Source organism: Euprymna scolopes, chromosome 6 (assembly GCF_053919585.1).
Source record: "Euprymna scolopes isolate OS-2025 chromosome 6, ASM5391958v1, whole genome shotgun sequence".
Classification (NCBI taxonomy): Eukaryota; Metazoa; Mollusca; class Cephalopoda; order Sepiida; family Sepiolidae; genus Euprymna; species Euprymna scolopes.
Window position 1 is genome coordinate 30458178 of NC_136487.1, and position 13075 is coordinate 30471252.

The window sequence follows — 13075 nt, forward strand, 5'->3', positions numbered from 1 at the left end:
CCTTGAGCGTTCGTTTAATGTGTAATCCGCTATTCCAGAATAAAATCTTCTAAACTCCTCTATCTGCCCCTCTCTCCTCCTCCCTCTCTATCCTCTTGGCTTTGTTTATATCTAACAGCAATCAGTCGTAGTTGCGAGAATATTTTTAATTAACGAAAACTGCGTTTCTCTCTCTCCCTCTCTCTCTCTCTCTCTCTCTCTCTTTTAAAATGAAGCCAACCTGGCAACCCTGATTTCTGCCTTGAGCGTTCGTTTAATGTGTAATCCGCTATTCCAGAATAAAATCTTCTAAACTGCTCTATCTCCCCCCTTTACCCCCCTCCCTATCTATCCTCTTGGCTTTGTTTATATCTAACAGCAATCAGTCGTAGTTGCGAGAATATTTTTACTTAACGAAAACTGCGTTTCTCTCTGTCTCCCTCTCTCTGTCTCCCTCTCTCTCTCTCTTTTACAATGAAGCCAACCTGGCAACCCTGATCTCTGCCTTTAGCGTTCGTTTAATGTGTAATCCGAAAACTGCGTTTCTCTCTCTCTCCCTCTCTCTCTCTCTCTCTCTCTCTCTTTTAAAATGAAGCCAACCTGGCAACCCTGATCTCTGCTAGCCTTGAGCGTTCGTTTAATGTGTAATCCGCTATTCCAGAATAAAATCTTCTCAACCAATCAAATTTGCCGGAAAGTGTGACACACATAGATAGATAGATACTTACAAGCGTATTAATATGTAGAAACGCAGTTTTCGTTAAGTAAAAATATTCTCGCAACTACGACTGATTGCTGTTAGATATAAACAAAGCCAATACGATAGAGAGGGAGGGGGAGAGAGGGGGAGATATAGGAGTTTAGAAGATTTTATACTGGAATAGCGGATTACACATTAAACGAACGCTCAAGGCAGAGATCACAGCAATCAGTCGTAGTTGCGAGAATATTTTTACTTAACGAAAACTGCGTTTCTCTCTCTCTCCCCCTCTCTCTCTCCTTTAAAATGAAGCCAACCTGGCAACCCTGATCTCTGCCTTGAGCGTTCGTTTAATGTGTAATCCGCTATTCCAGAATAAAATCTTCTAAACTTCTCTATCTCCCCCCTCTCTCCCCCTCCCTCTCTATCCTCTTGGCTTTGCTTATATCTAACAGCAATCAGTCGTAGTTGCGAGAATATTTTTAATTAACGAAAACTGCGTTTCTCTCTTTCCCTCTCTTTCTCTCTCTTTTAAAATGAAGCCAATCTGGCAACCCTGATCTCTGCCTTGAGCGTTCGTTTAACGTGTTATCTGCTATTCCAGAATAAAATCTTCTAAACTGCTCTATCTCCCCCTCTACCCCCTCCCTCTCTATCCTCTTGGCTTTGTTTATATCTAACAGCAATCAGTCGTAGTTGCGAGAATATTTTTACTTAACGAAAACTGCGTTTCTCTCTCTCCCTCTCTCTCTCTCTCTCTCTCTCTTTTAAAATGAAGCCAATCTGGCAACCCTGATATCTGCTTTGAGCGTTCGTTTAATGTGTAATCCGCTATTCCAGAATAAAATCTTCTCAACCAATCAAATTTGCCGGAAAGTGTGACACACATAGATAGATAGATAGTTACAAGCGTATTAATATATAGATTATTATTATTATTATTATTATTATTATTATTATTATTATTATTATTATTATTATTATTGGCTCACATGGAGCTTTGACACGTCAACAAACCATCTGATTGGACACATGTGGTGTTCTCTGAGAGCTGAGTAACAATAAGTCTCCCCAGACGTCCAACTCTTCACCTCCTTCGATAGCATTTGCAAATTAATTTGCATCATCGCAATAGCCGCTTACCATTGATTTCTCGCTGGTAGTGGCCATTGATTTATACTGGAATTTGAGTGGCACTCAGCCTCCCCAAGGTCCCAGTTCTCTTTGCGCTTGTCCAGCCGAGGTCTGGTTGGCGCTCGCTCATCGATCGTTCAGTCCTTATTGACCTTTCTCGTATTATTATTATTATTATTATCATTATTATTATAATTATTATTATTATTATTATTATTATTATTCATAACTTTTTTAATCTTAATTTTTAAGTAAATCTTTAGTTTCATAGGTTTTTTAAAATTTAGTTTAATTTTTTTTATTTAGTTTTTTTTTTTAAATTTGGTTGTTTTTTTAAATTTAGTTTGAAATTATTAGCTTTATAATTATTCTTATTTTTATTTCTATTTTTCATTTTTATTATTATGTTCATTACGATTTTAGTTTATTATCATTATTATTATTATTATAAATATTTTATCATCAGTGTTATTATTATTAATAATAATAATAATAATAATAATAATAATAATAATAATAATAATAATAATAATTGACATTGCTAATATTATTACTATTGCCAATAGCCCTTTAATTTTTAATTCATGCTTACAAAACACCGTATGATTTCCTCTAATTTCTCTTAGGATATAGCAACTACAGATATCAATATATATATGCCTGCTACATTTCCGGTCGTCTTACACACATTGCCATGACAGGGCGTGACCCACTTTCAACTCTACGTTCCCTTCCTTTTCTTTTTTCCCCCCTTTTCATTTCCCCAATCAATTTCAACTTTTCACCGGGCCAAAATGGAAGCGGTTTTTTGTCTCTCTTCAAATTTTTTTAACTCCAATTTCTGATGCTTTGTTTTTCAATTTCATGAACTGATGCGAGCATCGGCTGTGGTTCATTTACCTGCAAATAATAACCTCCATTACATTGGACTTGTTTAATTACGGTTGGTTATTTTTATTTTAATGTGTAACTCTGACTGAACTGTCCGCATGAGCTGGTTTTTATATGTATATTCTTATGTTTTTTTAAGTTTTGTGACTACAAATCATAAAACATTTAGTTTCATCTTATGTAAGCCAGCAAATACATACAAATGTTAAAAATTTTTAGCCTGACTATTTGATTATCTTGCTAACAATTTTTCCCTCTGGTGAGAAGAATTTACATTCTTTGAAACTCTAAGGATTAACGAGCACCTAGATACCAGCTTTGAAGTATTTTGCCGCATAATTTAAAACTTTTCGTAAATTTCTACTTTACATCTCTGTTCTTATATATATATATATATGAAATAAAATGGAGGTGGAAGGACCTGGATACTCAACGTTTCGCCCGATTTATGCGGGCTTCTTCAAGAGGGATGGTCAATGACCATCCCTCTTGAAGAAGCCCGCATAAATCGGGCGAAACGTTGAGTATCCAGGTCCTTCCACCTCCATTTTATTTCATATCGTCGGATTTAATCCAGCTCAACAATCATATATATATATATATATATATATATATATATCATGAACATACAGTTCTATTTCGCTGTAACACAGCTCATCAGTGTCGCTAGACAGGCAACTACGTCAAGCTAGGATCGAAACCCGACCGCCCGTACGACAGTCAAGCCTTCGAACCATTACGCCAAACGGTAGTTGCTGTGCGGGTAGCGAATTAAGGATGTTTTGACTCGATTTATTTACACAAAGAGCATCGCTTAATATGCTAATGACATATTGTGTGTCACTTCCCAATATGCTCAACTCAAGATGAAGTCGATAGCACATCTATTTTACAGTGGAAGGAAAGATCATTGTAAATGACATATTAGTGATATCTGTTTTTGTAACGAAAATGTATGGCGAATTTTTCTTCTCTTTGTTATCGATATTAATATTCTAGTTATTTTATATTAGTATTCTGGTTATTAATATTAGTATTCTAGTTATTAATATTAGTATTCTAGTTATTTAATACAGAATGCGTTTATTTTATTTAGTGGACGTGTTTGGTTTCAAAAAAATTCAAGATTTTTTATAACTTATGCGCCGGTCGTTTGTTGTTATTTCTCTATCCTTCATTTACCTGTTTATTAGTTTCTGCTTTGTATATTATTCAACAAACTCTCCAGAATTGAACACACACATTTAAGTAGTCTTTTCCTCTGTGTTTTTTTCCGCTTGAAAATATATAGTTTGCAAGTTGAACGGAAGGCAAATCTATGTAGAATTAATATAATCATTGATGGGGATAATAGTCCGCCAAACAAAACATCAATAAATCTTAAATCTATTAAAAAAACATTATTTTTTTAGAACTCCGATTTTGGTACTAATTCTTCATGAAAATTCTTTTGTTTTCATTTCAGATTCAGGGCTGATCTTAAAGAAGCATCTAAAATAATAAAAGAAAGAAATTCTACAATTGAAATTCCCTATGAAGTTTTGGATCCGGAGAATATCCCAAACTCTATTAGCATTTGAGAATATCAAAACAACTGCGTCCCTTAAGTAGCGACTCCGCAAGAATCTAAGTGGGAAAATTAAAAAGATAGTTACGGATAGACTAAAAAACTGTACTTTGTCTCAATTTCTCATAGAGACTAACATAGTTTAGTAGCAGTAGAGTCAATGTAATTATAGACATAGAAATTAAAGATATATATATTTTTAAATGTGACGCTAAAATAAGTGCACGTACATCAATTAGAAACAAATAACAGAACAAAATAGTGAGTATCAACAACAGAAGAATTTACAACATTTTGTCCTTCTGCTTTCTTAAGGTGTCGTGTATCGAATTCAAGAACCATTGAACTCAACATGTTATTGGAAGAGTGAGGTGTGCCTTTTTCGTATTCTATTTGCCATGCCTTGTGACATTGTTTCCTAGTGAAATATGGATCAGACAATTAGAAGGTTGGTTGCAGTGTTCAGGTTTGGCTAGAAATTTTTATCCTGGACCCCCCCCAAATCAACATATAATGAACATGTCCCTGTTGATTGTGCGGTGGGAGTTAAGTTCTGTGCAGTTCTATGGAGTCCACTCTCCCAAGCTTTGCCTTCTCCCTTGTAGAAGGGGTTAGTTTATTGCTAATCGCCTGGAACGCCCTCACCGGGGAATGCCGATGGGGTTGCCGAGTATTTTTGCAAGTCGGGGTGCCGCTCTTTTGAAGCGCTGATTTCTCAATCCCACTTTCCGACCTTGGTGTCTAAGTTCTTGCAGGGGAAGAGAACTACGTACCTTCTGAGTTGAGTCCTGAGATGAACCAGAAAAACAACCAAAAAGATTAACAGATATGGATTCCTATAAATACTCTAATAAAAGATTGGTTGTAAGATTCAATGACTGTTTCAGAGTTCGATATAATGCACTTGAAGAAGGGCGGTGAGTAAATTGGTTGAAAGGTTGTAATACAAAACTAAGATAAAAAGACTAGTTTTAAAATTGTAAATAATAATAAAAACATTGAGTGTCGAAAAGAAGCCAACAGCGGAAGAGACTCGCAGTACAAAAAGAAACAAGTGAAAACAATTAGGATGGCAAAAAGGAACTACGAGAGGCGTACAATAAGTAATGCCCCTGATGCACTTCCCATAGCAGTAGAGCAACGAAACTTAGCACAGCTACTAGTCTTTCTCTACATAGGAACCACCCAGAGTTATGCATTTATCCCATCGTTTGATGCAGCTCTGGAGACCGTTTTTGTAGAACACCCCAGGTTGGTCCTCCAACCACGACGTGACTTCAGAAATCAAAGCTGCATCATCTGGGAAACGCTTTCCTTTCAAAAACAACTTCATGGCTGGGAAGAGGTGAAAGTAAGAGGGCGCAAGGTCAGGAAAATAGGGAAGATGGGGTAGGATTTCATAACCACACGCCCGTGCTTCTGATCTGGCGACATGCGAGTTGTGGACCGTTGCGTTGTCCTGCAGGAGGAGGGTACCTTTGCTGATCTTGCCCTGCCTCTTGATTTTGATAGATTCCCTTAATTTCCTCAAAAGTGGAGCATAATATACTCCTATAATTGTGGTACGCTTTGCCAGGAAATCTGTCATCACTACTCCGTCTTGGTCCCAGAAGACTGTGAGCATGACCTTGCCAGCGGAGGGCTGCACCCTTGCCTTCTTTGGAGGTGGTGAGTCCAAGTGCTTCCACTGCATTGACTGCGTTTTGGTCTCTGGATCATTGTGATGGACTCAGGTTTCTATCAGTTTTTTTAAAAACTTTAACTATTCTTCTTGGCACATCTCCAAATTCATCCTCGAGCACTCGACGCGTTATCGCTTCTGGAATGGTGTGAGCAACCTGGGAATCCATCTGGCAGACACCTTATGCATATGCAAGTGGTCATAAATGATCGTTTCCACAGACCCTGTACTAATCTTGAAAACTTTGGCTATTTGGCGAATAGTAATGCGCCGATCTTCCAAAATGGCAGCCTCAACTTGACGGACAGATGCCTCATCAATGGCAGAAAGGGGCGACCAGGGCTGGGAGCTGTTTCCACAGACTTCCGGACATGTTTAAATTCACGATGCCAGCGTTTTACAAGGTCATATGATGGGGCATTATCACCATAAGTTTCTTTCATTTCATCAAAAGTCTCCTGTGGTGTGCGTCCTTTCAAATACAAAACCTGATCACTGCTCGACATTCAACAGGCTCCATTTCACACCTGACTCAGTGCAAACACCTGTAAAACAGAAACCACAATTAGTTCAGAGCTGTAATTTGCCACATAACTCGTACAGATATAAATCATTGCACATGCAAAATTTCAGCTAGATCAAACTAGAAGTGGGTCAGGGGCATTACTAATTGCACGCCCTCATATATAGAATACGCCATTGCTACTTTATAATGTAAGTTGTGGAAACGTACTGATTTATTAGTTCTATAATATGAATGTTTTCGCATTTTGTTTGTATAGCGATGAAAATCATATTTAACAATTAAACCCGACAGACAAAGTCTATTTTAAAGATGCATAGACGTATCTAACAAAGTTTGATTCTCATAAATAAATCTTTGAAAACATTGTTGTAACAAAAAAAATTTAAACATTTGTTTTTGTTGTTTTTATTTTAAATTTGGAAATAAACTAACTTGAAATCCACAATATCGTTGATTTTTATTAAACTATCATAAGAAATATCAATCAAAAAGTGATTTTTTTTACACAGTGGTCACCTCTTATCAAGGCCCGGACGCCACTCAGGGATAAGGGTTATTACAAGTACATTACGTTAGTGTGGAGATTTGATGAAGTGTTTAATTAAGGGGGCGGTTCATTAGGAATTTGTTAACGTTGGACTTGAAGACAGTCAAGTTGTAGTCAGGTGGGTAGCAGGCAGACGGAACAGAGTTCCACAGGCGTGCAGTTCTAAGAAAGAAGCCTTGTTCATGGAATCCACGTTTTGATTTAGGCACAGATAAAGAGTGGGGGAAATTTTTCACGTCCATTGTGTAAAATAAAATACATCGAAAATTCATCCGTGTAACACGGATTTGTGAGCAAGAAAATATCAAACTATGTAACAACCTAGTTCACAATTGCTTTATCAGTTTTATTTCAGACTACCCGGTCAAAACATATTGCCGGGCGGAGGGATTAGTCACATACTATTGCAACAAAATAATTAAATACATCGAGCTAAGTGTCAACATAGGTTTTTAAATGTAATATGCAAATGAAGTTACTCATTAAATGTAGATTACTTTTGATCACATGGTATATATAGAAGTCATGCTGGAATAAAAGTCCGTTTTTTAATATAAGAAAAAATTGGTGAAACAGTGTATGTTTTGTATATATTAATTAAATTGTGAACTATCAAGTAAGCAAGAACACCCGGACGGCCCACACAATTTTATATAGATTATTGATTTTATTTATAATTACGAAATAAAGACTCTTGTGTATAAATAAATACATGTATATCCGACACTTCACACTAAAGTTACCCAGTAAAAAAATCTGCCGGGCGAAATTATTTAAAGTGTTTAGGGAAATAGAAAAGCTACTAATAATAGTCGCCAAAATCCACTGTCTGAAATGAATCCAGAAAGACACTATTCAACCTATTTTCACGAGACGTTTTTTTTTGTTTTCTATTTTTCTTTCTGTATCAATGTATGCATTATATGATTTTTTTTATATTAATGTATGTATTATATTTATGTTCTTCCTTTTTTCTTTTATAACTCTTTCCAGTGTAAAGTGTTACTTTTTATTCTTTCATTTTTTAATCCACAAATTGAGAAAATTTATATGAAGCTGAATATTGGTGTTGTAACAGAAAAAAATTTACATCATTTTTGACGGAACTGGACCGTTGTCAAGAAATAACACTTTAAAATACACACACCTATATTAGCAACTTTAATACCACAGAGAATCCTACATTTCACCTTTCCCCATCAGTTTCATATATATATATATATATATATATATATATATATATATATATAAGTGAAATTTCGTGTGTGTACATTTCTCTACTAAACTACTCTGTCAATATATATATATATATATATATATATATATATACCAGACTAACTTATTAATTTCGCAAGAGTATTAAGAGTGCTCAATAGAAGTAGAGCACGACATGATAATGTTTCAGATGAATAGTCAGTTAAAAGCAGAAGTGTCTCCTTAGGTGACTTTATAAATGGTTGATTTTCACAGAATAATCCAGTCCTCCAAAAAAGGGGGACTGGTTTCTCGTTATATTAGAATAATAAGTTGAACACGTGTTTTGACTTTGCCGCTCTATTTCTATCTGATCCTTAAAGAAATACAAGCATAGCCCATCAATATGGCTAATGTAGCGAGAGATTGAAAAGTATATTTTTCTACATTTAAAACAATTAAAGAAATAAAACAACTTTCCTGTAATTCGCGTCAATAAAAACAATTGCTCGGTTTTGAAAACATTGCAATATATATTTTTTTTTATTTTCAAAGTTTTTTTTGTGTGTATGTAAAACATATTATACAAAATTAAATGTGCAATATTTTTTACTTAAAAATGCTTTAATAATGTTGTTTAGGTCGCGGTTTAATACAACTGTACTATATTAGAACTTACTTCATATCAAATAAATCAAATATTTCTCATGATTGCATAGAAGTTCGAGTGGTTTCAAACAAAATTTTAATTTTTCTATCGTCTTCATTCGTATTTCAATATTATAATCATATTAGTATTTATTTGGGAAAGATTATACTGTTTAAGTTATGGATGTCCATATTGATATAATATATTATCTAGAACATTTCGTCGTCTCTCTTGTCCACTTACGGAGTCTAATCCTACAAAAGTGTTAAATGATTGCTATACATTCACCTGTTAAACGCTCATTTGTTCCCTTTTTATTTTATCTGTTTTTTTTTGTTTTCATTTTCCTCCTGACTTTTTGTTGCCGCTCTCAATTAGTTTTCTATTTGTTTTCCTTCCTGGTTTATAAAATTGCCACGTATTATTGTTTTTTTTATTCTTACATTTTTCGTTGTTGTTTGTTTGTTTGTTTGTTTGTTTTTAACTCTTATTCAGTACAAATAGGGCCTACTATTTATAACCATGTTTACAGGGACACTATATTACAAGTTGAGAAGCACCATGTTTGTTCATATTACATTTAAGTTTCAACGTGTTAGAACACTCAAGGAAGCAAGAAGCAGTGAAGAAATTCCAAAGTCTAACAGTTTGAGAAGAAACTATTAGAGTAGAAGTCTTTGCGATATCTTTATTTGAGATTTCTTTAGTGAAAGGGTAACATTTTTACACTTCATTTATTCATCTGCTGTTCGGTTCCCCCGAGGTATTAACTTGTCTATTTTCTTGTATTTGTTAATACTTTCACTTTTGTCTATTGAATGCATTACAGCACATGTCATAGTGCATTTATTAGTAAAGCTGCATTTACTGATCACCGAGGAAAGGGGCACAAGAAAGAATGGTCACAGTAGAAAAATAGTCTGAAAATAAACGAATGAGAAGATTCGGATGTATACGTATATCAGCCTTGGTCACTGCGGTTTGTTTCATTATTCGATTGGGCTAGTGTTAAGCAGAAATTGAGAACACCTATAGTTTACTTTGATGGGAGTATACGTAGATATAAAATTATGTTTATATATAAATCATTGTTAGGAGGTCTTCTTAATTACGATTGTTATTTTGGAAATGATGGTCAAAATGGAATGATTTTATATCGTTTTTTAATGTCTTTGTTAGTTTTAAATGCTGATAGAATTTGGTACATAAACTGGTTCCAGGTAAGTGTACGGCGGATTCCTCGTCTTGTTTCTCTCACTGATGATTTTACTCAAATTTTTCAGGTCGTTACGGAATCTGAAAAAAAATATATAACGCATCAATGAAGAAATTAAGTCTTCTAAAGATAAATCAAACAATCGAAAACATGACGTTTCTGAATTTTTGAGATGAGGATTGGTCATATGTATCATTATTCATCGGACTACTGTTCTCATCTTGAGTGTGATTTTCACAACGTTTCATCAATAATTATTTCAACCATTAAGAGACACCTTTTAACAACATGCCAAGAAATAGATAGACTAAAATAAGAACTAAGTTTAAAAACGATCGGAAAAAAGACAGAGAGGAACGGTGGAGAGTAAGATTACTAAAAGAAGCAGCACATATGCTGGGGAATAACCAACTGCTAAGTAGACCAAGTATACATTTGCGAATTACTTAGGACCTCTATCCAGCCATGGCTGATGGAACAAGAGCACGCTACCCCCGTGAAGTAAATAAAGGGTTCCGCTCAAAATTCCGTCCAAATTCCCGAGTTCGACAGAAACATTCCCGAGTTCGACAAGATACACCTGAAGAAGGTCAGAGGTTACATCGTTGTGAAAATCACACTCAAGATCAGAACAGTAGTCCGATGAATAATAATACATATAATCGAAAACGTCTTAATTCATGAATTATACAAAAATATAGCGTCGTTTAGGAATAAAAGGAATCGGATTATTTTTAATGCAGTTATGTTAATTAATTGCTTGAATATGATTAGTAATTGTTTGCTGTTTAATCTTACTTTCAGTGTGGAAATTCTATAGTTAAATCCAGATAAGTATACACTTATTAATATTTGAATCGTCCTTTTATATTCATTATATTTTTACACAGTGTCGCTTAGTTTCGAGTGGCCACCCAGTACATTTTTAAATATTTTCTCTCAAAATGTTTGGTTTTTTAACATTTTTTTTTTTTTTTTTTTGCTTTTTTCGGATAGTTATATTAAAGGTAAATATGATGAGTATTATAAGTTTTCTTGGTAACTTGCAATAGAAAAAAAAGTATATTTTAATAAAATGTTGAAAAAAAGGGCGTGTCACGGAAAGGTATCCACCTCTCTTTAGTGGAATATTTCCATGATTAAACTCATCTAACTACGTTGTTTTCCCGAAAATCATATTTGATAAGAATGATTAAAAATGGCCACTATGTCAATGAAAATAAAAGAATTGATTGTTATGAAGAAGTAAAAAAGCCAATCCCTTAATTCCATAGCTAAACAGTTTGGAATGCATTGATCAACAGTAAAAAAAATATGGAAAAAATATGTAACCTATGGAACAATCAAGCATCTTCCAAAAGGTTATAGAAAGAGAAAGCTTACAGAGAGAGATGAGAGGATACTTTGTTTAAATGCAGGGAAACACCCATATAGGTGTGGGTGGGAAATAAGCTCCTTGCAAATACAGTCTGTAAATGTATCTCTCTCTCTCTGTCTCTGTCTCTGTCTCTGTCTCTGTCTCTGTCTCTCTCTCTCTCTCTCTCTCTCTCTCTCTCTCTCTCTCTCTCTCTACATGTAAGAGAACTTAAAGGAGGAATAATTTACGGGGGTAAGTGGCTTGACAAAAAATCACTATTAAAAAAGTGGCATGTTGCTAACAAGAAAATGTTTTGAAAATTTGTTGATAAAAAAAAAAACAGGGTTGGTAATATTGTCTACTCAGATGAATACAAGCTGGAAATCTATCCAAAGGGACCGTATATACGTAAGAACAACCCCATGCCATACGAAAGAAGTACAAATCTGCCAGGAAAACCTTCAAAGAGGAAAATTCCTCTATTCATATTTTGGAATGTATCAAAGCTACTGGAGAGAGATGCATCAAATTGTATGAAGGTAACTTGAACAGTTTGAAATACCAAGATACATTGGACGAAAGACACCTTCCAACCCACCAAAATGAGCATGTATTTATGCAAGATGGAGCAAAGTGAAACACCTCTAAAAGTTCTAAAAGATTTCTTGAAGAAAAGGGTATTAGTGTATTGGCTTACTGGTCAGCACAGGGCGCTGACTTAAGCCCCATAGAAATTCAGGCTAAATCAACAACACTGTTTCACATGCGGGCAGTTCTATTCATTTTATTATTTTATTTATCCATTTTATCTAATTTATGCTTAGGAGAAATATACTTTAGAAATGTGTTTCTTTTTAATGGTTAAAACTATAAAAAAAATACTAAAAATCTAAACCCGCAGCAATTTATCATGGCACTACGTTCAGTGTTATTCAAAGGTGTTATAAAATTATGTACCCATAAATATATATATATATATATATATATATATATATATATATATATATATATATATTGGCAAACAGTTAATAAAATGTGTTAAAAAAACACTTTGAAATGAGTTAAAAACATATTTAATCCGAAAAGGAAACACTAGATAAATGGATAGTCCTTAATCTGCGGAGTTTCGAAGAAATACTTTCCTTCTCATCAGAGGCTAGGAATTAGCAAAATGCGTGATCGGATTTTTCATGCAGAGGTATTTGATGAAACAACAAGTAAGTCAAAGATTTTTATTTTATATATATATATATATATATATATATATATATATATATATACATATATATATATATATATATATATAACCACAGTTATGATTTTTTAAAATTAAATATGGCGCTTTAGATGTTGTTATATCCTTGTGGGCTTAAAATTCATACAGGTTTTTCTCCAGAAGGTTTCCAATATTTGTTTTTAAAAAGTGTGTTTTATAAATCTTATTAATTTGAAGGGGTTCCAATTTTTTTTGTCAACTTGTATCCTCCTCTATCACAGAGAAAAAAACATCTCAATTTTTTCGAGGAACACAAACTGTCTTTGATGAGTTGCTGCGTGCTTTACCAGCATTCAACGTGTAAGACAAAATAAAATATCATGAATTAAAAATATGTATTTGGATTTGGAATGTCAGT

At 34.1% G+C, this 13075-nt stretch overlaps 2 protein-coding genes across 2 annotated transcripts in view; one reads left to right on the forward strand and one right to left on the reverse strand.

The window, feature by feature from the left end:
• The window catches only part of LOC145278129 (allene oxide synthase-lipoxygenase protein-like), a 102753-nt gene extending 97982 nt beyond the window's left edge, over positions 1-4771 (forward strand). The window contains exon 15 of the mRNA XM_080130409.1: positions 4170-4771. Within this exon, the coding sequence (XP_079986535.1) occupies positions 4170-4284 (115 nt within the window). The 3' untranslated portion in view covers positions 4285-4771. The remainder of the gene's footprint in view (positions 1-4169) is intronic.
• A 2579-nt stretch (positions 4772-7350) lies between these two features.
• Positions 7351-13075, reverse strand: part of LOC145277602 (polyunsaturated fatty acid 5-lipoxygenase-like) — a 220071-nt gene continuing 214346 nt past the window's right edge. The window contains exon 16 of the mRNA XM_080129121.1: positions 7351-10164. Coding sequence (XP_079985247.1) covers positions 10050-10164 — 115 coding nt within the window. The 3' untranslated portion in view covers positions 7351-10049. The remainder of the gene's footprint in view (positions 10165-13075) is intronic.